General features: G+C 45.2%; 1 protein-coding gene across 2 annotated transcripts; it reads left to right on the forward strand.

Annotated features, from left to right (window-relative positions):
* On the forward strand, positions 1-26,038 carry ABTB1 (ankyrin repeat and BTB domain containing 1). Of its 2 annotated transcripts, none has more exons than XM_086618858.1 (12): positions 1-131; positions 2,036-2,098; positions 3,218-3,273; positions 4,282-4,426; positions 6,363-6,522; positions 7,456-7,501; positions 8,509-8,625; positions 12,899-13,062; positions 18,476-18,574; positions 19,163-19,330; positions 22,521-22,721; positions 24,519-26,038. In XM_086618858.1, the coding sequence occupies exons 1-12, from the start codon at positions 76-78 to the stop codon at positions 24,723-24,725; spliced, it is 1,482 nt and encodes a 493-aa protein (XP_086474984.1). In that variant the 5' UTR covers positions 1-75; the 3' UTR covers positions 24,726-26,038. The 2 variants fall into 2 exon arrangements, with proteins under 2 accessions (XP_086474984.1, XP_086474985.1); XM_086618859.1 differs by having other exon boundaries at positions 12,899-13,014.
* The last annotated feature ends 989 nt before the right edge of the window (positions 26,039-27,027 follow it).

Here is a 27,027-nt window from a genome sequence, read left to right on the forward strand (position 1 = left end):
TCGGCCCGGTGCCTTGCGGCTACCCTCCGCTCTCCGCGTCAATGCGGCGCCGCCGCTCCGCGGCCTGCCCCGGCCATGGACACCAGCGACCTGTTCACCAGCTGCAAGAAGGGCGACGTGAGCCGCGTGCGGTGAGTCGGGCCGGGACCGGGGCTGGGGCCGGGGCCGGGGAAGCTCCCGGCGTCGCCCCGCGTGAGCCGCTGCCTTTCACCGCTTTAACCCCGGCGGAAGCGGGATGGGCCTGGCGTGGGGCCGCCTGGCCTCGCCGTGCCGCCGTACGGTCTTTGGCTGCCCCGGCGCCGGGACGCGCCGCGCGTTCGTGTTCACCCGTCCGGCCTTCCCCGGCCTCTAAACCAGCGGCTTCTCACGGCTTCGGTCCTTCCGGGGCAGCCGCGGTGCCAGGAATACCTGGGATGTGAGAAGAAGAGTTTGTTCCTCTGTAAATAAACGCGCCTTCCTTTCCCCCAGGCATGAGGTGTGTGCTGAGCCTTTGCTGGTGTGCGTGGGCCTGCTGCAAGGATTGCCTGCTGCCGCCGAGTGTCAGGCAGTTCCTTGTCATAAATGCCGTCTCTGGCACATGTCCTTGCAAAAACTTGTTCTCTTCAGCCGCTCTTTTTGCACTGTTGGAAACTGTATTTGCGCTCGTAGGAAGCTAGATCTCTGGAAACTCGTCATGGGAATGTTTAGACACCTTGTGCTGTAGGCTGTAGTAGTGTCTCTGAGAAATATCGGGCTGCTAAGCTTCAGGCCAAGCCTCCGTGCTCATATTGAAGCAGTATGGCTCAGCTGCCGTCGTTTCAGGTCAGGAGTCGGATGGGCTGTTGTCTGCAGGGTGAACGGATGTTGTAGTGTAGTGCAAAGGCCCCGCATTTAGAACAGACTTTGCTGCTGCATCTCACGGTTTGAGTCTAAGAATGCTCTTCCCTTTTGATCCTACTTGATTCTTCAAGCTCCCAACATGTGGATCTTCCCAGATAATCAGAAAGACCCTCTCTATTTCAAGGTGCTCACTAACGAAGGATAACAAGCAGATATATGAGGTCTGGGGAACGTTGTTATCAGTTGTGTTTTCACATTAGATGAGTTTATAGCAAGCAGTAAATTGCAGCTTTATTGTAGAAGGAGGGGCCCAGTATGTGACCTTGCAGAGGTTTAAGGTGACCAGCATGGAAGCAATAGTGGAGAAATGATCAGTGTGGGAATGTTGTCAAAGCAGAGGAGACAAGTTGACCATGCGGGGCTGAGTAGAAAGAAACTGAGTTACCTGGGATTTCAAATGTGGTCAGAGGAACCTGAAGTTTGAGACAGGAAAGATGGAGGAAGTGAAAGGGGGGACTGATGTGGTGGATGTGAAAAAAAAACCCCAAAACTTGAGAATCTTTGAAGGCTGAGAGGGATTTTACATGTGGTTGGGAGGGATGGTTGTTGCAGAGTTAAGGATAGGCTACAGCAAGAGTCAGGCTGTGTCAGAGACTTGTGTGCGAGGCAAAGGCTGGCTTCTGGAGGTGACAAAGAGGGAGCATTGGCAGCATTTGGTATAGCCTAAATGTGCAGGACAAGGAAGTGGCAGGAATCAAGAGCAGTCTGGAGTGGCACTGATGTTGTTACTTGTGGCAAGAAAAACCACAAACAGGATAGGAGTCCAGCCTTGGCCTTGTGAACTTGACCATTTATTTCTAAGCATCCAGGCTGTGAGCATTATTGGAGAATGTGAAGGTACTGCTGAAGTGCTCAGGCTTCTTTTGTGATTGTTGCCCTGTTAGGAGTCAGCAGGAGGTGGGTTTGATTCTTTTCTTTCTCCGTGTGCACCACGTAAAATTGAAGGGAGCTGCCAAGCCGTGCAACTGTTCTTTGGGTTGAGGATTTAACTGATTCCCCTTCCGCCATAGCTGATAGCTCCTCAAGTCAAGTGCAAGATCCTGTCATACCTTTGGAAGTTACTGTATAAACTCAAAGTTACCCCTTTTGAAAGAGGGAAATGCGACTGAGTGAGTAGCTGCATGAACTGCTAACTTTGCTCTCCCTTTTCTTCCAGATACCTTCTTGAACAGCGAGACGTGGAAATTAATGTCCGTGATAAATGGGACAGTACACCCCTGTGAGTCCTGCAGCCTAGAGCGCTGGCTCGGCGGGAGGGAAGGGCTTTCAGAGCTCCTTTGCTTTTTCTGCATCAACAGTTAGGAGCGCTGTTACAAAACATCTCAGGTTCTGCTTTTTGGGAGATTTGGCTACATGTTTCTGCTTCTCTTCTGTGCGGGTGCCATGCTAAATACGTCTTTGTCTCCCTGTCTGATTGATGCTTGCTGTAGTAGCTCAGAAGGGTGGTTAATTTTGTGACCAGGTTACCTGGATTAAGCAGTCTGTTCTTGACCTGATTAGACTTTTTCCTCCTCGAAGTCTGTGGCATTCTAACATGTCTTTTCAGGTGAAGGCTTGGCTTGGTAAAATGCAAGGTGACTGTGGGATCATAGTCTGTCTGGCAAAGCTGTGAATGTGCAGTAGGTAGTGAGGAATCCCCATGCTGGTGCTGAGGAGGGTGGTGTGAGCTTGTTACCTCCCCATATAGCAATTCCAAAGTGCATTCAGACATCTACAATACATTTGGAGTACGGAATAATTTCTCAAAGTAAGGGTAGACTAACATTTGCCTGCTGCAATTCTTGTTACAGGATTCATCTAGTTTGTAGGACAGTTTGAGGTCCTTGTGAGAGAGAATCATGAAAGGCTTAGATTGTGAAAGAGAAAACGAAACTCAATGTAAGTAGGGCCTCGAGGGGTGGATTTGCTGTACATCTGGTGTGGGTCCTGTTCCCTCACTATTATAGTGTGGAGCAGTCAGACTGACAACAGAAGGAGCAAGGAGTGTTTTTGAGAATTCAGTGGAGTTGTTGAGTGCCCATGAAATGAACTCCATTAAAATGAGGATGGATTTGGCAGCTGGTGATACAACAGAAGATGCCGAACACAGATTGGGACCTTGAGATCTCCTTGCAGGACAGCAGCGCCTAGGAGTGCTGGGAACAGATCCTCCTTAGTCTATTTATTGTTGGGGTCAGACTTCTCTGCTGCTTGATAGCAGTCCCACACTCCTGTGAGGAGTTGTCTTCTGAGCTCATCAGGGATGGCTCTGTGCTGAAGTCTGCTTGCTGTGGTGTGCCCAAACACTGAATTTTTCTTCCTACTGTATCTCTAATTTTCTTTCTCTTGTTATTGTCAGGTATTATGCTTGCCTCTGCGGACATGAGGAGCTTGTACGCTATCTTCTAGCCAATGGTGAGTAAAAGTGTCCTGGATATGGATGCAGTATTTTTCTCTGTATTGGTCTGTAGGGATTGCGTATCCTTCTAGCTGTTCCTTGTGGAAACTTCTTCTGTTACAACCAACCATCCGATCAGCGATCTCAGGCTGCAGTGGGAACTCTGGACATGCTTTCATGGTCCCTTTTGTAGACCGTTTGCTGCTTGAATTCGCTACAGGGAAGCTTTCTGTTATAACTGAGGGCAGCATGACTTTCTGAAATCACAGCTGATGTTTTGCAAGGGTGCGTTGCTGTTGAGAGTATGATGATGTAAGATTTGTACTTCATCTGAAGAGCTATCTGTGTAAAACTTTCTTGTACTCTTCTGGTAACCTTGCTTTGTAAACAGGATTAAAGGTGCAGTGCAAGGGCTTTTACTAACCTCAGACAAAGCAAGACAAACTATCCAGGTAAAGTGTCTGCCCATTTGGTTCCCAGCACCCAAATTCTCTTAGGTAGTGATGATGTTCTGTGTTCTGGCAGAGGAATGGGAGTGCAGAGTCAGATCTTGAAAGGTTTCTCTCTTCCAGTGCATACAGAACGTCTTAATAAACCACTTACGTAATTCTAAAATAGCAAAATGCAAGTGCCCTCCAAATCTCTAGCAGAGTCTACCCTGAAGATTCATCTCTTGCCTTGTGCAAGACAGAAATGCCTTTCAGGAGGAACCATTAAAAATCCAATAAGTGATCGTACTCTTTGTACAGTGAGTTTCTTCTTCCTGGAACACTGTTGGAGCCATTATTACCAGGGTCAGTTTAAATGAGTCATGACTTCTTCAGAAAGGGATTTTGCTGTGGGAGAAGAGCTTTAGGTTATGTGCATATAAGGGGAGCATAGTTTTTGTAAACATGCTCATTAGCATAGGGGATCACAGTGAAACATGTCACCAGCCAAACACCGTACTCATTTAGTGACCATTCGGGGACGTTTGAGGAAGATGTAACTCTGCCTGCTGGCATGTACCTGTGGTCGTTCTGCAGGAGCGAAATGTGAGGCGAACACTTTTGATGGAGAACGTTGTCTGTATGGAGCTTTGAGTGATGCCATCCGACGTCTGCTGAAGGAGTACAAACAGATCACAGCAAAGTGCATGCAGAGAGACTACTATGATGTCTTCCTACAGCGGTAAGCAAATGAGGCAGCTCCATGTGTGACACGTTCTGTCATCTGTCCTTAGCTGTTAACCTGGATATTCAAGCTCTCTGTTAAGGGCAGATTTGGAAGGCAACTGATCAACACCCTCCTTCATTCCTTACATGTAGAACTTGCTAAGGGATGTTTCTTTGTGTCCTCAGAGAGGGCTTCCAGGTATGTGTGCATTTAAAATATAGCCTCCAGTGACTTGGTTACAGACTCCAGAGCCTACAGAAAGCTGGTCTTTCTAATGCAGAAACATTAGACTGTCATCCTTGACTGTCAAACCAAAATGAAATCACTAAAGCCATATCAACAATTTAGGATATGTCAAATGAAATTAAGTTTTAGGTCTGAAGTGCTATAGCCTGTGAGCTGAGGTTTCCAGCAGTGATCGTAGGTGTCTCGTTTCTGAGATAGAGCACCTTAAGAAGCCTCAAACTGACTTATAAGGACAGTGCTCAGTTCTTTCTTTTTGTTCATTAATATGTATTAATTTTAAAGATGTTTATGAAAGTTACCTGTCACTACTTTTAGTCTTAGCCTAGAGCTTGAGAAGAAGCCTAACTTGCTCTAGGAGTAGAGGAATAGTGTCAATCTTTTCTTCTTGCTGTTTTTCTACCCTGATAGTTTTGATGTTATTACATAGACTTCCCTGTGCCGCCCCCCACCCCAAATTGGGCTGACTTGAAAAACCAAACAAACAAGATTTCAGCATCTGTATCTTCAAAATCGGAGAGCAAATAAGTCTTAAAAATCTGACAACCTTCCCATTACTGCAGAGTCCTAATTGCTGAAGCTGTGGGGAAAGAAGAGGAAGGAAACTCATTTATCTGAGTAAAATCAGATTCTGCCTTTCAGGGAAGTAGAATTTTGCAGGCTGATTTATCACTGCCCCGCTGAGTTTGTGGCTCAGATGATGCAGGGTTGAGCGCCCGTGAAAACTAAAATGAGCTGTTTTCCATTTCTTGTTCCAAACAGACCTTGTGTTAAAATTGAAACAAAAAGCAACAGTAGGGGGCAAAAAATAAACACCTCACTGCTTCAGTTTTCTTTTGGGCAAGACACTAGTAGGAAGGATGTTCTAGTAGCAGGAGATTGAGATCAGCATTCAAGATCCTGCACTGGCATCATCTGCTTGTGTGACCCCACACTTTTCCGAGCACCAGTCCTGCTCTCTAGGAGTATGATGCCTGATGTTTGCCAGGTTTGACCTCTTGGGGATGTTTGTGAGAATATAAATGCAAGGGACGATGGGCATTAGGAAACACCGGTGATGGTTGCTGTAAACTCTAGAAGTAGCAATCTTGTTTGTTTTTTTTTTTTTCTTTTTAAAGAATGAGGGTATGGGCATGCAATTGTAAACAAAGCTTCATCTCTGGTGTTGTAATTGCCTGCATTTCATGCCTGTAACATCCTTCCTTCTTCTGAGGATGAGTGACATCAAGTCCTCTCCTATTTGCTGCATGGTTAAAGTGTGCACGCTGACAGTGCCCGGAGAGCAGGAAGGTTGCACCTTACTTTGTAATGGAGTAATTCTTTTTGAAAGGTATGTGCTTCTGCAGAGCTTTTTGTTATCTGACAATTTAAAAGCAGGATTAACCTTTAGAGATGTGTTTGGGGGCAACTAGTTCCCGTTTAAAATCTGTTCCCTGTGTTCAGTGGTTCACCTGGGGCAGGAAGGTTTCATTCTCCAGCCTCGATCTTGCACTAACAAAATTTCCTTGAGTCACTGGAAAGAGTGAGAGATCTCAATCTATTATGTGAAGTACCAGCCCCTGTGCTGGTCTTCTGACTGGACAGGGAGAGACTGCAATGTCCAGAGGTACTTTTTTATTTAGACCTAGTTTTATGTCCCCCACTAACTTTACTCCATTCTCTTCTTTCTCATTTTTGCATGAATTTCCCCTCTCTTTGTTCCTTACAGGTTGCTGGAGCAGGGTTACCAAAGCGACATCGTTTTCATCGTCCATGGCAAATCCTTCTGCGCCCACCGCTGCATTCTCAGCGCTCGCAGCGCCTACTTTGCAGAAATGTTTGAGACCAAGTGGAAGGGGAAGAACATGATAGTGTTGAAGCATCCGCTGGTGAGCAAGGCTATGCTTCCAGTTCTTTCCTTTATTTTACTGTTTCAAGTGGGTGAGAAAAGGGAGTAGGAAGGATGGTTTGAGGGTTAACTTCCACAGTGAATTGCTCCTGGAGCTCAAAATTGCCCTAGTCAAGTCAAGTGCTTGTGGAGGCACTTTATGCAGTAAAATAGCATCTTATTTAGATGACAAAAGGCCATAGACTGCATACTTCTTCTTTGTTCCCTCTGTCACAAGCTCAAACCTATCTTAATTAATTGCAGTAGCAGGTAGCTGTTACCATCTGCCAGCTGCATCACGGCTCCTCTGTGGGATGAGTTGAATCTGTCTAATTCCTGGTGGACAGGTGGTCTGTTGTGAAGACATCACCTCCATAATTGGTACTAATTGAGTCTCTTTTGTTGCCTTTGCAGCAGGAACTAAACAGGCCATAAGTGCATTCCATCCATTAATCACCAATACTCTGGCATATGTTCTGTAGCTTGATTGTGGTTGTGCGAAACCTCTCATGACAAACACGCTTCCAGTTTCTCAGGACATTGCTTAATGTCTCTTCTTTCTCTTTGTACCAGAACATGGCTTTCCTCTCAAATTAAGAGGAGGGGTTGGAAATGTTTACAACCAGTGAAAGACTGGATTTTACAGAGCCTGTGTTATAACTGTGTCTTTGGAGCACCTTCATTAGTCAGGTCCTGTCCCCGAGGCCATGGATTAATATCAGTTGATACATTTAAAGAACAGTGTAATCCAGGTGGAGTGGCAGCATTAGTTACACAAGGAGCAAGGAAATTGAGTGCAGTGTCTGAGTTGCTATTTAAGTGGATTTTTTTTTTTTTTATACTTGTTCAGGATCATGTTTGTATTCAGGCAAGTTTCAAGCTTGTTACTAAGTTCCTGGAAATTCTAAAGGTAACTTCTCATGTTTTATTTTAGATTAATCCGGCAGCCTTTGGCTCTCTTCTGCAGTATCTATACACAGGTAAATGACTTACTGGCTAGGGTGCGTATGCGTGGCTGGTGGGAAGGTGTCTGTGCCTCTGTCATAGCACTGTTTGGGTGGCACAGCATGCTGACAGCCGTGTTTGGGTGCATAAGTCACCAACACATCCTGTCTGCTGGTAGAAGGGGAGAATGTGAGCAATGCCCAGCTCTTCCAAGTTGTTTGTACCTTTTGCCAGTTGTTGTCCCGCTAGTAACTATACAAGTCAATTAAAAAAAAGAAATCAGCTTAGATTGATTGGTTGGATAGATGTGGATAATGTATTTTTAACTTAAGGAGGGTAAATCTGTCATCTGGGATAACAATCTCCTAAGCTGGTGAAAAGCCAGGTTCCCACATAGGACGTTTTCAGTCCGACAGACCTGAGCAGTGTGTGCTGAATGCTTAGACTACTTTCTAATATTTTTTTCTGAACAGAAGTTGGTCCTAAACCTTCTGTGAAGATGCCAAATGTTTTACTGTAGGCATGCTAAGTGCTGAACTATTTCAGGCCAGGAGGTGGTGCCAGAAAATAACTTTGTCTTCAAGGCTCTCCTCCAGCCTAGTGTTTTCAGAAATGTTCCACGTTTTCAGTGATGGTAAAAGATTCTGGGGTGACAGGTCGTGAGCCTAAAGACTTCTCTCATCCGAAGCCAGACAGCCAATGGTGGCAGTCATGCATGCTGCTGTTGTGCTGCTCCTTTTTATTTTCTGAGGGAATTAGACATCTTTTGTATAAGCCTGTTCAGTCTTTGGCCTCTTGAATGAAGCTGTTAGGATAGACACTGGAAGTCGGGAATGTGAATTAGATGCCAACTGAGATTCATCGGAATGGTGGGGTACCAGGTCTTAGCTTCTTGGACTGAGTTGTAACTAGATGCTGAAAAGTGAGGCAGTGTGTCTAATTACTGAATTTCTGTGCCATCAAGTCTTCAATCTTTAATTTTTGCCACTTTTACACCTAAGCGGTATGGATTAAAAGAGCTGGCTGCATTTCTTCTTGGCAGGTCGTCTCGATATCGACGTAGAATATGTGAATGATTGCAAGAGGTTAGCCAAGCAGTGTCGGCTGCAGGACCTCATAGATGATTTGGAGACCAAATGTAAAAAAGTCTATGAATTTGGTAAGTGTTTTACTTGTTGTCTGTGCTGTGCCTGTGTCCTTTCAGGGGGGAAGAAGAAAGCGGGATGGTGGATGTTTCGTGGTGCCCTTGGGGCTTCCAGAACATGATTCCATTGTGAGATTCCCATGTTTGCATGATAGTCTTCAGCCATGGGCTCTCTGTAGGGCAGCTGCAGTGGTTTCTGACACATGCGTGTGTATCACTTACATTGAATGTTTTCGTTACAGTAGAGCAGCCATGGCAGCAGGACTTTGCTGTGGTTGCCAGACATTCAGTGGAGCACTGTGGGATATATTGGGAAGTGCCTTTCAGCAGAGAGCTTGTTTAAGACCCTGGACGGATAAAATATGTAGAATTAAAAGTTCTCTTCTGCATTTTTTTGACCCCTAATCTAAGTAAAATGTTTGATAATTGGCTTGAAATGGATGCAGAGAGAGATATGACACTTTTTTACAGGCAGAGAAGTATTTCTGAAAGCATGTGTGTATTTATAACACAGGTATATGCCAAACCTTAAATGACGCGATCCTCTGTTTAAGAGCTTTTTGTTATCCAAAGAGCTTGCGATCTAATCATGACATCAACTTACTGCATAAAAACCGACAGTTGGAGTTTTTCGTTCGTCTCCTTAGTTCAAGCTAAAGGACACACGAAGAAGAATCAGAACAGCACAAGTAGGGCAAAGCGGTGTTAGTCATTAAGTAAAAGAAAAAGAATCTGGTAACAAAACCTTCAGGCTGAAAACATCTGATTCTCATTTCATGCTCTGAGTTAGCTCCTTTTCTTCAGTGAAGTTAATTTTGGTTTGAGAAGAGAATCTAGTCTGTAGCTTTTAAGTCAATAGCATCTTTTCCTTGATCTAAAAGGTAAGGGTGTAGCTATTCCACTTTTCCTTTTTGAGTTAGGAGATCTAATTATTCAGCTTCCTGAAGTTGTGGGGCTTAACAGATAGAGGCAATACTTCTGGCTCAAGAAATTCCTCATCTGCAAATCACATGGAAGATGTTACCATATGTATGTCTCCCCTTAGGCATGTGCAATATTTTGTTGGTGGTGAGGTGCTGATGGGAGTACTAGGCTTGATATTTTTTTTTTTTTGTATGACCAGTTGGATTCTAGTGAATAGATGGAGAGCTGCTGGTAGGCCTGTTAAATGTTTGTTTCTCATATCAGATCTTGTGGAAGCCAGGAAAACCTGATTCTCCAGAAATAGTACATAGAAGAATTATAGATGTTAAAAAATGGGCAAGATTTAGATTGCATCATGACTGGCACTTGACAAAGCATTGCTGTTCCTTCTAGTGCGTTAGGAATCTCTACTTGTTCAAAGTGTTTTCTGTGGAATAGATATCTGATTCAGGTCTGCAGAGCAGGCTCATGCCTTGCATCTGTATTATAAAGATGAAACATGCGTAATAAAACGTGAACACAAGCCTGTGCAGCTCCAGTGGATAATTGCAGTCTCTGCAATCTCATTATCTAGAGTTTATCAGCATTTCAAAAGCGCTTAGGATCTGGATGTGCACAGACAGTAGTTTAGGAAAACCCTGAAGAGGATGACCCAGTGCCTTCTGTGGCACCTGAGATAGACTTCAGTGTGAATGCTTGCATATTTTGCCCCGCATATATATGGTGGCTATAACAAGAAAAAACTGTTGCAGTGTTTGGAAGAGCTTGTCAGACAGAATTTGTCTAGGTGAAGCCATAATCCTTCCTGTGGAAGAGGAGCTATTTGAAAAGAAATGTTCTGCAGTTATTTCTACAAGTTTTAGATCAAAAAGCTTGGGAGCAAGGTTTGTGAGGCTTGCCTTCATAGCAGAGGCACTGGATATATGGAATCTGTGGTTATAGCTAATCATGACATTGGGAAGAGGATGTATGAGGCAGGTATCTGAACATGACATCATTTTGGAAAGGTTTGGGAGTTTGGTGGAGTTTTTTGTGGCTTTTATTTTTTGTGGTGCGTTGGCTGAATTGAAACAAAAGACTACAAAGAAGTATTGAGCAGTGGAAACAAAGGCAGCCGATGAATTGCTAGGTGACGTTCAGTGCTGTGCAGCTGGGCTAGACTGGGAAGAAAGATAAAATCCTTCATTCTCCACCATAGCTGCGTTATTCCCTCCAGCTCCTTGCATTGTTTATGTTGCTCTCTTCAAAATACCCTTCATTTCTACTTCTTGCAAGAAGGTGATGGTCCCTGCTGCTTGCTTGCAGCCAACAACTTATTCCTGTTCTCTCACTTAGATTTTAATTGTTTCTGTTAGGAGGAAGTTGCTTGTGATACGGAATACTGTTCTCTTGGATTCGAGAGATGCAGTGTCTGAAATGTCTCGTGATAGATATGCTTCTCAGACAAATCACTCTTCTTTCATGTCGCTATGAAAGTCCACAGATGCTTTGTAGATCCCAAGAGAAGAACTCTCTCCCTTGACTACTGCTTAAAACTTGCTGAGTCCATTAGCGCTTACAGACCCTGATTGATTTGGCAAGTGTTTGTAATAGGCACTACACAAATATAAATGATTCTCTCTGCCGTAAAAATTTCTAATTACACATTGAGAAATTTCCTTCTCTCACGCTGGTCTGTAAGTGGACAGGCTTCTTCAGGAAAACGTGCTCAGTCTGATTTGTGTTGTTGCCAGGTCTCCTCTTTGCTAATCTACCCTGGAAGTCATCTGTTTGACGGCAGCATTTAGTGCTGACAGAGCAGCCTGTCTCCTTGCTGGTGTAGCTCCGTGTGTAGCAGTGATGGTACCTGACTGTCTCGTATTGGTGAATTATCCTTCCTAGTATCTTTCTGGGATATTCAGCCTATTTGAGGTACAGTGGTGGCATATCTGAAGAGTGCAGCAGTAACGTGGAGGAGGGGGGGAGAACTTGTTCTGTAGCACGTCGTGGTCTTGTTTCACCCACAGCCCAGTGGAGTCATCTGATGGAGCTCATGTAATGCTGTGCAAAATGTCAGGAAAAATGAGATCTCAAGGTGGTGTGATTCACCTGTGAGGGGTTTTAATGCGGTGAATCATGCCTGTTAGAAATACTTCTGAACGCTTCCGTGTGGAGCTGCTGAACTGTTTTGTCCTTGAGAGTTAACCCTGCGTCTCTCTGACTCCCAACAGCATCTTGAGCCTTCGTCACCACAACTTTGCGTTTTCCAGTGGTGCTCCATGCTTTTTTCACATGCTTCCCTATATGCCAGGGACTCTTGAATGCCTTACATGCTCCAGTCCTCACCCCAAAGCGTGCTGAGCTGAAAACAAACCTGGGGTAGTGAACTGCGGGAGAGAGGTGACAGAAAGAGGAAAGGCTGCGCTGGCAGCAGTGCTGTAACACAGTAGCTGGGTGTGCTTTGGGCTGCCGCTCGTTTGAAGTTAGGGGGGTTGGCTCTAGTGAGCTCCACAGCAACTTTGGTCGTAGCAAGATCACAAAAGTATGATCGTGTATTTTGCTTCCCCTTTATCAGCATGTTAATTGTGTGGGCTGGTAGGGCAAGACAGGAAAACGCACTAGGTCTGAAAAAGGCAAATGAAGTTGCCATCTCTGTATGGTTTGTTTGATATGTTTGGTGGTAGTGATGCTTATTTAATGTTTGTAGAGAACACAGGCACACTCAGGAGTCCAGGTGTTTCGGGGGTCTTTGTGCTTTGAGGATCTACAGGTAGAGAGTAGAGGGCAGACTTGGATGCATGGAACTTATAACCTAAAGGAGAATAAATCCCTTTGTTCCCTAGAGTGAAGTTAGGATGGCAGAGCTGAAAGGGGACCCTTGAGAGCACGTGGCCAAGCAGAGAGGCATGAAAGCAGCTTTGTTTTAACTGAATACTCCCTGGCACGGGCTTCACCTTAGATGACACTCTCAGGGTAGGGGTGGTTGCCTGGGGAAGGCACTGTATGAGTGGCTCCTGTCGGGATCAGGGGCAGACTGATCAACGATCTTCAACTATAAATGATGACAAGGATTGCAGAGAGCAAGTTGGGCTTGAAATATGCCTGCAGCAACCTTGTGTTTGCCACAGTTGTTATTCCAGCACAAGGAATTAAGTGGAGGTTTGAGGAGAGACAGCAATACCTGCATCCCCTTCCAGCCCTGCTCACCGGCTGTACTGAGGGGTGCTGGATGCTGTGTACATAGAGGAATCGCGTGTGTTTTGCAGTAAAAGCTAACCAGTAATAATACTGATTGTTCCTGGAGCCTTTCTTTTCTCTAAATGGGAGAGAATGTTTGTAGAGGAATTTAGGCATCTCTGCTCTTTTGTTTTTTTGCTTTTTTCAGTCTCTTCCAAGCCAGGGACCTGTGTGAAAGTGCTGACGATTGAACCCGCAGGTAACTGCCAGCTGCAGGAAGATCTGGCTCTCCTAGCAGACTGCGCCCTGCCAGCCGAACTGCGGGTAGGGAGCGTTTATACTACTTCTGCTCTCTGTGGCGCTGTGATATGTGTTCAGTCGCATTCTCTCCATTTTAATTGTTTGTTTGTTTGCTGATATTCCAAACACTGAAAGCCTTTTGTTGCTTGGAAATGCTATAACATTTTTTAATGAGACTGTCAGTGCTGGTCCTTACCCTTGGAATTTTCCCCCAGCAGGGATCTGGGTAGACAAAACCCTTGCCATGTGGTTGGTGGGGATTTCCCTGTTGACTACAATGGGACAAGAGTTGGCCCCCAACTCTTTTTCCTTCTCTCTGCCATCCTTCCTAAGCATCAGAAATGTTTTATCAGCAGGCATTGGTAACCAAAGGGACATATAGATGGAAGATGGCTTGCTGGGCTTGCTTACTAGGGACTGACAGCAGTGAAGAGGTGCTTTCAAATCCTGAAAATATTTCCAGCAGAAATATGAGTCCCTCTGAAGTGAATTTAATTTGACCTGCCGTAGATTTGCTTTTCATAACTACATCTTATTGACCCTTAGAAATAGCCTGCAGACCACAGCTTGATGATCACTGTTAAAATACCACCAGTATTCTTAGGCTGAGATATGTGGGTCTTCACTCCCAATTGCAGGCGAACAGGATAAATACTGGTGGTCTTCATGCTCCTTCCATCTGTTGTTTTCTGTACTACCAGCAGATTCACTTTGCTCTTATGTCAGTCCTTCTTTTCTTCTCTGTCATACCAAGCTCTGAATTTAATAACAGGAACTCATTTTAGGTGGCTGCTGTGCCCAGAGATTGTATGATTGAGTGATGTAGCAAAGTTTATTGCCTTTTTTTTTTGTCCCCTGCCAAATAACCTGCCTGGTGCAGAGAGCCTGAGTGTGTGACTGACCTGCTGGATAAGGTTTGTTACCTGTAATAAGTCAGCATGTTTTGTGCTGGCTTTTGGCAGGCGTGTTTCTCTGAGTACTGAGCACTTTCTAGAGGGAGTTTTTCTCCATCAAGCTTCCATCTACCAATGCAGAAATCTTTCCTACATAACCTGCCTCCCTCAAATAACTGTGTATTTATTTATGGCTTTCAGTATACTTTTCTGTATGTTTGCAGGCTTTAAAGGAAGGTGATACCATAAGTAAGCCTCAGATTTATCTCCCCAAGAATTAAAAAAAGGATTGTAGGCCTCAACACATTGAGATTTATATAAATTTTAAGTCACTTCACAAATAAAAAGAATGCTTTCTGTTTGCTTGTTCCCAGACCTTCATGACATGTTCCTGTCGGGTTAAGCTTTTCTTCTCAAGGGTTAGAAACACTTTCCTTTTAATTCTTTCATGCAGAATAGGATCTGGAAGGAAAATATGAAACTTGGAATAATGCAATCATCTGAAAGCACTGTGAATGCCTCTGTGAGCTGTGGTATTCTTGCTGTGTTCGTAGACCAGAACAAAGGCAGTTCTAGCAGCATTAGAGTTACGCCTGTTCACTAGAGGATTTGTGTGCCATACACAGACGTGGGTGCTTTGTTTAAGCCTGATAAATTCTAAAAGATTCCCATTTTTCTCTGTCTATCTAGTTTGTTGGGTTTTTTTTGTAACTTACAAAGTATGTATGAACAAATCTCTTCATCCTATTGCCATTTATATCTCATCCTAATGTGTGCAAATTGTTAAATTCTATAATTAGGCATCTTTGTTCTGGGACAGAGGAATCTCACATCCTCATTCTTACTGGCTTTGATGCTGTACAAGGAATAGTGTACAAACTATGTAACCTAAAGTGTCTGAATAAATGACTGAATAGTCACTTACGTTTACATCTGTGTTCTTGATAGAAATACACATTTTTTCCAGCTTATGCACAACAAAATAGGTATTCAGCTTCTGGATAAAAGCCAGCATTTCTTGATGGCATTTCAGGTGGTGATCTGAATTTGGCAAGAGACATTCTGAGCTGCTGCGTGTCTTGTAATGCCATATTACATGAAGTTGGGATGTATACAACTTTCTGTTTCTCTACAAACAAATAATTTGCATGTAATGTCTTTGATATTTGAATGATGCAGAAAACTCTATGCATCCTGTTTTCATGGTTCAGTAATATGCTATATGACTAAAATGATAATTAACATTTGATATCCAATCACAGTTCATTATTAGTTTTGAGTGAGAATTATGTGTTCTTTGAACTCTTACACGTTTATAATCTTGTTATCTTGTTTCTTATTCCTGTTTATACTTGAAAGCCTCTTCTCTTTCAGTGTTTGTTTTTAAAAGTGTGGTTGTTGTCTCTATTTTGTTTCAAACTAGTAATGGCCAGAATTTTTCTGACCACAACAGCTGCTGCTTTGGTTTGTTGCAATAAAATTTAGCAGTGATAGATTTAAGTAAAATACCATCAAAAGCCAGGCAACTGTCAAAAAACATGGGGCTTTTCACTGTTTGCATAGCTTTTCATCTTGTGTCTGCCAGGTGACCTCTGAGTTAAACACTCCAAAGCTTCCAGTATATGAGACTGTAGGCACATTGTTTCCTTGTAGCTGGTTTTTAATTACCTTTTGACTGAAATATTTTTTTTTCGAAATCAAGATGAAGTCATACTTAAAAGGATCAGAATTTGCTGTGAAATAAATACTCTTCTCTCCATCTGTGTTAACATTGGTATGGCTGCAAAAAAATGTGACCGTTTGTCACTTTTGGGGTAAAGCTATGTCTTGTTATGCGTAGAAAGAACAGCTGGAAAGAAGTCGATGGGTTTCCATCTTGTCTGTCTTGGCACCTGTGTAGCGTGGTTGTCCATGGCATTTATTCCTGTGCTTTGTTTTGCCCATTTGGCAGAGGCAGATTAACTGAAATCTTTATAACATGCTTTCAATTTATTTTTTTTTTTTAATCCAGTCCACTTGCATCTGGTTATGGGCTGGATCCCTTGGATTACTAACGCCTGTGTTTTGTGTTGTAATTTATTTACAATTTTCTTGCTGCAATAATCTGGCCAAGGTACAAATTGCTGCCACTGATGTGTTTTGTGTGTTTTTGCCTCCAGCAACGTTTCTCTTTAAGCGCTACTAGCAAATTCATAGCAGCAAAGACTTGGTCCTCTGCATGTGATGGCTGGAAGATGCTGTGAATGTTCAAGCAGTCTTAAGCTATAGAGGTGTTGAGAATATTTCTGTATGGTGAACGAGTTATTGTGAATGTGTTTGCACCTCGTAGGCTAGACTGTTTTGTGCGTCCTGAGCAACATACTTAACTTTGGCAGCTGTGCTTTGCCTGGACAGGGGTGTGCTAAGGAGGTTCCTTGAATGGAGGTGTGGGAGGAATAAGCCAGTTTTCTGTAAGGAGACCCTGAAAAGGAGATGAAATTCCTCAAGCATGACAAGGGAGTAGAGTAGAAGTGGTGGAAATGTAAAAGGGAAAATTCTGCAAAGCCACTTCATGCTGAATAGGAAGGACAAAGACATGAACCTGCTTTTGTAGTAGGAATGGGAAATGACCTTGTAAACCTGAGTATCAGAGTGGGGACCAGGCAAGGCTAGAAGCAGGAAATTGAGCCCAGAGGAGTTTTCAATTCAGGGGACAAACTGTGAGACAAATAACTCCCATGTCCATTCCAGAGGGATGGATTCCTTTTAAAGATTTACATTTGGACAATGAAAAGAGAGCAAAGAAGGGACGCATGTAGGAGATGCAGAGTTTGTCTCAATTAAAATTCTTGTGCTACACAGAGTGTCACCTCATCAAAGCCTGTTTCTAGGTTTATTTTACCTGTAATGTGCCTGCAAAGTTGTACCCTTGAAAGTCATGTCAGAATTTCTAGGAGACAATGTGGAAGTCATGGGCATAGGGTGAGGTTAGCAGCAAGGCAAGCAGAGTAGGCAGTGGATCGTGACTACTAGTGTTTGTAGTGGGATGCCACAGAGAGTGGCTGCAGATCCCAGACCAAGGTTGGTTTGTGGCCATGAAACAGAGACACAGATAACAGCAGAATAACAGCCTGAGGAATCTCCAGCAGGGACAATCTGACCTCATCTTCCATGCTGGAGGTGCCCTGTGTCACAGCTGTATGGAAAGCAGGTAATAGATCAAGTGGGGAGTATTCCCTGAATTGCTGCATCTCTTCTGGGAGAGGAGTTCCCCAATGGGGAAGGACTCACAGGGGAGAGGGAAGGCAGCAGTACTACTGTGACAGCCACGTGCACCGTTTGAATGTCACTGGGCTTACTCTCCAGTGATTAGGAAGCAGAAGCTGCCAGATGTTGCTGTGGACAGACAAAGAGCCTGGCAAACAGGGCCAGATTGCTGTGTTCAGTGGTGGTGTGAGCTTTGCCAGCTTGGTGCCTTGCCACATCCTGGGACCTGCTTTGTGAGAGAAACCGCACTGCACGCGAGCTGAGCTTGGCTGAGAGCACCGACCCAGCGTGCTGCAGGCTGTGTCTTGGCTTAGTTTGGGAGGGAGGAGACACCTGGCTCCTCGGAAAAGCTGAAAGTTAGTTGCTTTCAGTTAGGATGGAGGCAGGTGTGTTGGAAATGGGGCTGAGGTAGGCTACGATTGGGAGACTGATCTTTGTGATCAGCCCAGGGTTTTGCCCGGTGCAAATTTGGGATGTAGTCTTGCTGGATGAGAGACAGTGATAATAAACGCCTCAGCTGGGGCAGCACAGGGGTGTGTGTTTGGAAAGCACAAACCAAAGGAAGCTTTTGATTCCAGAGATGAATTGTCTTGGTTACGTGATTGTGAATATAAACTTTTTTTTTTACAATTAAATTACCCTGTATATAGGATTATGTGAAAGTGAAAATATTTGGAGGTATCACTTTAAAATAACATAAAGCCAACAGATTTTGTGGTTGGGTTTTTTTTGTGTATGTCTGTGTGCTGTCTTTGTTGGCGTGCGGGACTGGGAGGAGGTGTGTTGGTGTTAAAATAATTCACCAGAGAATTAATACTGCAACGCTATCTTTGGCTGCAGATCAAATGAGAAATTTAATACGTGCTTTAGAAATGTTGGATTATTCAAGTGAGGCAGTAATCGTAGCCAAACCATTTGAAACTGGTGTATACATCTGTGTAATCTATACGTTGCTACATCGACCTGTACATCTACACAGTAAAGGGCTAGTCCTAAGCTCTAGTATGCTTATGATACCCACTGCATGAAGTAAACTTCACTTCCACTTGGTTATCTGCCATGTTAGGTGGCACAGAAATGCTTTCCAGAGGTGTATGGACAGTCAGGGAGTTTCCATGGATAAGGCAGGCAGCTGTAACTTGTACCAGGAATATCTCTATCAGGAGTGCAAGGACTCCAGTTCCTCACCCTGAAACCTTTGTTCAGAGCATCTCTGGTGCTCTACACTGTGCTGAGGGAACAGATGGATGATTGCTTCTGGGAAGACCAAGAACTCCAAACTTGAGACCTCGAGCATGTTTAAAGCACGAATGTTAAAGGTAGGGTTTCCTGTTTTCTCTTCCTAGGTTGGTTTTGGGGAGTTACCATTTGACAGCACTGACAACTTTAACAGTTGTCCTGATGTGTGTTTCCGGGTGGCAGATTACAACTTTTTGTGCCATAAGGTATGTGTTTGTGCTGTACTTCATTCTCCTCGCTTTTTGCCACGAGTCTAGTCTACCTGCCTCCCCTACTCATCCAGTGCTGGATACACTCTGCAGAAGCAGCACTGCCTCATCGGCTGGCAAATCAAAAGTCTTACTGCAGCTGGAAACTATATTTAAAGCATTTAACAAAACAGCAAACCCAGCCTTTCTTGCAGAGGTGAGGAGATAAATTTATGGATTCAGCTACAGCATTCACAGCTGCAAAATCTCCTACTGCTGGCTTGTGAGTTCAGTGTCTGGAGAGGGGAATGTTTGATCTGCAGGTAAACAGCAGTAAGAATGGATTTTGAGATCCAACCTCAACTTATTCTCCTGCCTTAATGCCATGCTAATTATTTTTTTTTTTCTTGTTCTGAGGGTAGACATGAATAGAAATAAGGTGTGGAAAAATGTTGGAGCTGCAGCTTCAACATATAGGGAGAATCAGAGTTAGAGAGTCCAAACTTCGAAAATATATTTGAGCTGCTCTGACAGTTGGTTGGTAGTGCTGTTTGGTTTGGTGCAGTAAGAAAGATGCTAGTGTTTTGGTCTTTCTTCCCTCTCCAGGCATTTTTCTGTGGTCGCAGTGATTATTTCAAAGCCCTTCTTGAAGACCATTTCAGTGAGAGCGAGGAGCTGCAGACACAGCCCAGCATCCCTGTGGTGACTCTCCACAACATCTCAGAAGACATCTTCATCCGGGTCCTCTACTACATCTACAGTGATGATACAGAGGTGAGGTCAGCCATGGCGCCTTTCCTGCTGTGCTGCTTAACTCTGGAGGTGTTCACGGCAGTGTTTTCTTACAGCATATGGAGGGGACTGTGTGTGACTTCTTAAATCCCACTGCCCTACTCTGCTACCTCATTTCTGTCTCAGGAACCCACATACTGGGACTTGCTGTTAGCCAGGCAGGGATCTAGTTTATATGCATGGTGTTTGGGAAGCAAATCCCTAGTTTTTCATCCCATAACGAAAAATTTGGAAGTTAGGTTGCACGTTGTGTGTTGGCGTGATAAATGCAGGGCTTTGCTGACTTCCCTCTTGGACTCTGTGGAGGGATAAGGCAAGCAGCTCCCAGTAGATGGCAGATTGAACACATTTGGCGAAGTCCAAAGATTCGGCTTACTTACTCTTGGCATCATAGCCCAATTTTCCATTTGTAGCGGGTCGTTATTTCTACTGTTGTTTATTGCTGGGGTGGGCAAAGGTTCCACTGGGAGACCAACACCTTGCTGTGCTCAGTATTGCAAGCAGTAACAAAATGGCCTTAACCCTCCTAGTTTTCAGCCTAATGGAAGGTGCAGAAAATCCCAGCGTTTAAGCACCTTCCTGCTTCGGTTTTGTGGCAAATGCTTTCAGCAGGTCTAGCTATGAGGTGCCAGAACACATTCTGGCATTAGAGCAGTGATCAGAGATGCCGCTGCACCTGCCAGTGTCACTTCTCCCCAGCGGTATTTGTGCTCTGGGTTAGGTGCCACATACAGAGAGTCCAAGCAGCTGTGACCTTGTTCCTGCTGATCTGTTTACCTTCAGCTAGCAGCAGGGAATGTGCAGTAGGGAGAGATGTATTTAGCAGGCAGCAAGGGTAGGATTGCCATTGGGATGCCAGAGAGCAGATGCTTCACTTGTCTGCACTCTTCCCTCAGCCATGTGCTGGAAGGGCAGGCAGAGAGGGAAAGAAGCATGTTGGGGTTGTGAAGATCTTCCTGACCTTGTGACTGCATTGCAGCGCGACCCTGTTCCTTGCATCTCTCCAGCCTGCCTGCTCTCCTCGTGATGATTCACAGGAAGGATGTTTCCGAAGCAGCCATCCCTCTCCAAGGGGGGCCCCAGCTGCCCTGTCTGGACTTGGAGTGGGAGGACAGACCCACAACCATATGTAGGAGTTGAAAGGGTCTTGTTCATGTGTTTTCTATGCAAATGGTACCATTGCAGAAACTAGCTTGGATTTCAAACTGAGCAGCCAAGATATGAGAGTTCATATCTTGGTTCTGCAGAGAGTTCGTCTGTCATGAAAAACTATCAGGAAAAGTGGTCAGGAAAACAGGATTATAGCTAAGTTCCACACTTGCATGTGAATTGTTCTCCTTGCCCTGGATTTCTCCAGCTGAGTGTCAGCACTTCTAATTCCACTTCTCTTTTTCCAAAGGATTTATGTCTCTGCCATGTAGTAGTGGCAGTGCTTGCAGTTGGAAGGAAGAATGTGTGCAGAGGACAGGAACAGTTCCAGGCAGAAAGAGGAGTTACTGACTGGAGTTTTGTGGGGGCTCAAGGGGAGCTTTTGGAGGAATGTTTGCCAGGTTTATACTTGATCAAGCATTTGGGAACTGCCACCAATAGTACTGACTCAAATGCCTCCAACTTGTGAAGTTCTTGGAGCTTATGAAAGGACAAAGCAGCACTTGATCAATAACCCCAAGAGCTTTGTTACTCCACTGTGACACTACAGCATTCATGGCATGTCTCTTGTACGTCTCGCATCCTTCTGCACAGCTGTTGCAGGGTGTTATACAGCTGAGAGTTGCTGTGAGTAGTCTTTCCAAACACTGGTGTGGACAGCTGTAGGGAAAGAAATAACCAGCCTTTTGCAGTTGTCAGAGTGAGCAACCACATGTGTAGATGTAGACAGCAGTGTTTTTGCTGCAGCAATCTAGACCAGTGTGGCTTGGTCTTTAGATGGAAGTGATCTCACCTCCTGCACAGCCAGGGTATGCTGCATCCTGCAGGTTCGCTGTTAAAATAGATGTGGGTAACTGTGCTCTTTGCACTTCCGATGAGCAGGAACAGAACTCTGCAGAGAGAGGCTCTAGTTCCAGGTTAGTGACGCAGATGGCTGACTAAAATAGGATTTGCCCAGCCAGGGGGAAGAGACTGAGTGAAGCTGGAGGTGGTGTCTCCAACATTATCTACAGCATTTTTTTATTCTCAGGTCACTTGCAAGGAACAAAAGTTCCCAAGAAGGAAATGGGAGGGTGGTTCTCTAGCTCAAGAGCCTGGAAATGTTAAAGATCGTTCACAACGGTGTCAGCTTGAGCATCTGGTGCATGAATTTAGTTCAGTTTGAACGCCTGTTAAAGCTGCAGTAGTGTTTGATGTGCAGAGTCTGTTCCTTACTGAGTTGGACCTCACCTACAGTTTATTTGGGGTGTGATTCTCTGTCCTTGGATGTATCCCTGTGCCAGGGAGGTTATGCTGGCTGAGTTAGCAGAGACAGTTTGGGGAAGAAACTTAAGAGAATTTTGCATGTTTTTCACAAAATGCAAGTCCAGCAGCACAAAATGGGAGGAGAAGTCTAGTGGGGAACGAAGTGCTCTATCCTGCCAACCTGTTCCATTTGTCTCTTTGAAGGGCTTTCAGTACCTCTGGTAAAAGCTACCTCCTCCTTCCACTGCCACGTTGAACATTTCTTAGCAGCCGGCTTTTGGCTGCACTTTGGTGTTTCAGCGTTGCTTCATGCTTAGCTGGAGGAGTTAGCTGCAGCATGGCAAACTTCTTGCTTTGTGCTGAGCAAGCTGCTGCTGCAGCATTTTAGACTCCTCTGTGGTAACTGAGCAGGAGGCCCTGAAAGGCTGAGCTCCTGTCTCTGCATAGTACTGTTAACACCTGGCCGGTAATGGACCAAACGGCACTTCACCAGCACTTCAGGGAATCTCTGCTAAAACACAGGAGCTGTGGAATCACAGAATGATTTGGGTTGGAAGGGACCTTAAAGATCATCTAGTTCCATTCCCCCTGCCACGGACAGGGACACCTTCCACTAGATCAGACTGCTCAAAGCCTCATCCAACCTGGCCTTGAATACTTCCAGGAATGAGGCATCCACAACTTCTCTGTGCAACCTGCTCCAAGAGAAGTCGGCAGTTTGCTAGAGACAAGTGAAGTGGGTAGGACTGGACAGTAATTTCTCTCTTTCCATTGCCAGCTGTCCCCGGAAAACGCCTATGATGTGCTGTGCGTGGCAGACATGTACCTGCTGCCTGGGCTCAAGCGCCTTTGTGGCAGGACCTTGGCTCAGATCCTCGATGAGGACAACGTTGTCAGCATCTGGAGGATTGCAAAGCTGTTCCAGCTGACCCGGCTGGAGGACCAGTGCACGGAGTACATGGCAAAGATCATCGAGAAGGTAACAGAAACACTCCCACTGTAGTTGCTACATAGGCCTGTAAATCTAACTGCAAAGTGAGCCATAGATACAACAGATTTAATGGTTGTACTTTGGTCTGTAATAAATAGTTGGCCTCTCTGGTTCAATGTGCTTCCTGAAGCTGATCAGTGGTTAAGTAGCAAAGCACATGGTCAGTTAGGACAGAGGACAGGGAGTGTGGCTGTATCTGAGGTTACTGCAGTAAGCAGGATGCTAGTGGCTGTCTCGCTCATCCTTGTGGACTGCGAGGTGAAAAACCTGCCCCCAAAGTTCTGCAAGTGCCATGGGCAGGTGACTTTCAATGAGCTTTCAGCCGCTGTGCCTGGAGTAACAACGGTGTTACCTGGATACATGGTGTAGTCTGGAGAATGCAGTGGGGTGTGTAGGGGAGCTCTGTGCAGGAAATGTCTTTCAGTGTTTGCTGGAGGGAGTTTGTTCTGGCATAATGCTATAGAAAAAAAGTAATCAGTGTGATCTCTCCTCTTCTCCAGGATGACAAATCTAACAGTAGGGGTTTCCACAGAGAAAATTTATCTGTTGAACAGCCAGAAGTAATGAATCTAACACTGAAGTTTTCTTTATGGGGCTCCATTAAGTGTAATCTTGAGGGATTATAGCTTGAAGTTTCAGGACTCGGAATCTATGTTTTATCCTGAGACAGATTTTTATAAATGGCTTGTGCAGTTCACATGGGAATGTAACATTTTCACCTGCAGCTTGAAAGGTGTGAAATTTTTTTGGCATGTGAAAGCAGCAAAGGAAATCATTCTGGGGCTGTTATTTTGTTCAGTTTATATTTGGGGATGATAGACACATCAGCATGCACCTAGATTGTGGCTTCTGAAAAAGGGATTTGGTTTGAAAGCTGATGAATACGCCAAATAGTAATCAGGCAAGGTAGGGCTTTGCTTCTGTGTTCTCTTTGCGTTCCCCTTCTTTAGCCTGAGTAAGAGTCCTCAGACCCAGCATTGGCAATGTGCCTTCCGAAGGTCATTGGCACAAATGGAGCCACCCCAGCTGCTCAAACATCAGCAGCTGCCAGCATCTTGTGGAGGTGCACTGATGATGGCAACAGGGAGAGATTTTGGCAGTGTGTGTAGCACGGAGCGGGGCTCAGCAACCTGCCATGCCCAGGCACAGTTTGGTAGCATAGACAGACGGAAGATGCTTCTCACCCTTCAGCGCACCACATGTTCCTGGGGAACTTGATAGGAAATCACTCACGAGTGACCTGATTCTGTCAGGCTGGGTGCAGAACAGAGCAGCTGCCTTGCTGTGATCTGCTGGTTGGCTGTTGGTGGTGGGGCTGAGAGCCATGGTGGGCATAGTCATCTGCGGCTCCTGGTTCTGAACTGGGCACAAGCACCTGCTGTCTTGCCTGTTGCGAGGCATTTCCCAAAATTGTCTGGCACCATCTCCTGGTTTGTGCTGGGGGAGCCTTTCTGGAGGGATTGTTGTATATATTCATGTGTCCCAACACCAGAACTATGGATGCTTAGTTAGAGGGTATTACAGTGTGCTGTTTGAGGTGCAGATTGCTTATGGTTGTGACCATTTAGTGTTGGAGTGTTACTGTCTCCTTAAGATGAATTCCAAGACACATCTGCAAGTGGTGTCTGTAGGAGACATAGGAAGATTTGGGTCTCCATGTACTCTTAGCATTCCCTTTACTTCTGTGAGATCCCTCAACAGTGGCTGAGCTTGTTATCCCAACTCTTTACATCCCTTTACTTGTTGTCTTGTCTTCCTAATGGTTCTTCTGTCCACCCTGTCCAGCTGGTGGAGTTGGAGGAGTTTGTGGCTGCTGTGAAGGAGAATGCAGAGGCTGTGGAGGAACGGCAGGAGACTGACTCCATTCCTCTGGTTGATGACATCCGCTTCCACATCACCAGCAATGTGCAGACTTACAGCGCCATCGAGGAAGCCAACCAGAAACTTGAAGCTCTGGAAAACCTCCTGGCCAGTATAGGGCTTGAGTGCTGATGTGTGCAAACCCTGCCTGTCATATGCAGTCTGGATCCCCCCCGCTGGGTTGACTTGGAGTGCAAGAACATCCGAGCCTCTGAATGTGTGTCTTCCCCTTCTTTGTCCTCCTTTCCATCCACTTACAGGCATGGTTTCTTTTTAATTTATTTGTGTCTGGACATACACATGTCTGGTTTGTGTTTGGTTTTATTTTGTTTTTTGCTTCTCCTTTCAGAAGTAGCTCCCAAAGCTCAGCCCAAATCAGTAGCTGCTCCTTTGTACAATACGATGCGGATAGGAGACTGCAGGCTGTTGGCAGTGATACGGGAGCTGTCCTGGGGGACTTGCTACTGCCTGGCGTTAGAACCCATCCTGTTCTATTGCCCAGCAACACACTTCTGAAACTGGTTCGTGCCAGGATATTTGCTGAATTGCCACCAGCAGGGGAAGAAAACTGGATTAAACTCTCTAAGTGTAGTAGAAGGGAGGTGGCCTTTTTTACACTGTCAGCATTATAAGATTGGCAAAGGTGGGCAGTGCTTCCCTAAGAGGGACACAGGATTACTTGACTGTGTGGAAGGCACTATCTTCACTTTTTAGTCTAGTTCTTAGATTAAAAAACCCAAAGTGATTTCCAGGTCTTCCCTAGCTTTTCATTGCTTTGAAGTGCTCAGAATTTAAGAGCTTTGCTTTCTGAACAAACGTCTCTGGGAATACAGTAGAGACCAGAGTCCTTCCATTCTTAGAAAGCAGTAGCTTTCAATGCATAAAAAAGGGAGAGCACCCCTTTTCTTCCTAAGAGGGGAAGGAAACACCTTCTTGGAAACAGTACTTTTCCCTTGCTTTTTGTCCACTGTGGTAGAGTAAAACTGACTTGCTGGTGGGTCAGGGAAGAGGGGTCACCAGAAATCTTTTTTAAAAGGAAAAGGGGCCTTTTGGGTCTCTCACAGGGCAGCTGTCCCACTTGTCAACCTTCTGGCTTTGCTCAGCCTTGAGCCTTGTAGCTTCATTGTTCTCCAGGAAATTCACTGTTTGTACTAATGAATGTTTTTCAATCTGTGTTCTGCAGTAGGTCGAGTTATCTCGTGTTGTCTCCCTAGACTCCTAATGAGGGTGATGGTGTTCTTTCTCCTTGGCACTAATCAGCAGGCGATACCCCTGCATAAGGCTTGCCTTGCCAAATAGGGTGCCCTCGGAGCTGTTCATCTCCAGAATGGCATGTTATGAGAGTCTCGGGTCTCCAAGGCACAGGCTGGGCATGCTTTGCCATGCTGGGAGATAGAAGAGGTGGTGTGTGAAGCACACAGAGAATCTTGCACAGGCAATGGGCTGCCGTTTTGGTCACTTTGTGAGGCAAGAGCTTGAAATAATCCATGTCAGGTGTGCTTTTAGCGTTTGAGGTGGGAACTGGGCATGGATGCTCTGCATCTTCAGGGTGGTTTTTTCTGTATTGGTAGTGGTGCTTCACAGGGATAAGGAAAAGGTTTGGAGATCCAGCATTTAGCAGAGACTTGCTTCAGATGTGGAGGTACTGGGAGGGAGGATGGGTTTCTCTTCTTTGCTGATCTCACCAGGTAAGAGACTGATGCTCCCACACCATGCGAGAACTGCAGCCTTACCATCCCTGCTCAGAGCACCTTCCTGTATCTGGTGTGCACTGAAGCTGTTTCCATGTACATGGGACAGGCTTTGGGCACCACTTGCACTAGGCAGGCTGGGTTCAGTTGCACTGAAGAGAGGGCACTGGAGTTTGGCCACTGTACTCAAGAGAAGCTGGACTTGGGCAAAATCCTGTGTCAGGATTGAGTTGCACTCAACAGAAGCTGGGGACAGAGCTGGTGGGGCAGGAATGAGGTGTGTTGACTTAACGACCCCGCATGCTTGTGCACTTTGTCATCTCTGTTTAACTGGTTTCTCTTGCAGAACAAGTCTCTTTGGGGCAAATGATGGTGGCTGCAGGGCTATTCAAGCAGGGCATGCTTCAATTCTTCTGTTTCAAAATGCTTGTGAGGAAGTGCAAGGAGTTCTTGTGGTTTTTCTGCAGCCATATTAGGGTGAGGGAGGAGGATGTGTTCCTGCAGGGGTGTGTTGCTGTGTGGAAGCAGGGAGCAGCAGAAGTGTTCTTCTGTTTGGGGTGGTGACACGGAGAGGAGCTGTGTGTTTGTTGTGTGATTTGTGGAGGTACACCTCCATGTCCTTCTCTAGGCTTGATGTGGCTTTGACAGGACCACCAAAGAGCCCAGCACAACTTGAGCTGATAAAGGCATCTCAGTAAACTTGAGGGGAAGGGCTATTGAGAAAGCTTTAATATGAATTCCCA

The sequence above is a fragment of the Tauraco erythrolophus genome, chromosome 12, assembly GCF_009769465.1.
Source record: "Tauraco erythrolophus isolate bTauEry1 chromosome 12, bTauEry1.pri, whole genome shotgun sequence".
Classification (NCBI taxonomy): Eukaryota; Metazoa; Chordata; class Aves; order Musophagiformes; family Musophagidae; genus Tauraco; species Tauraco erythrolophus.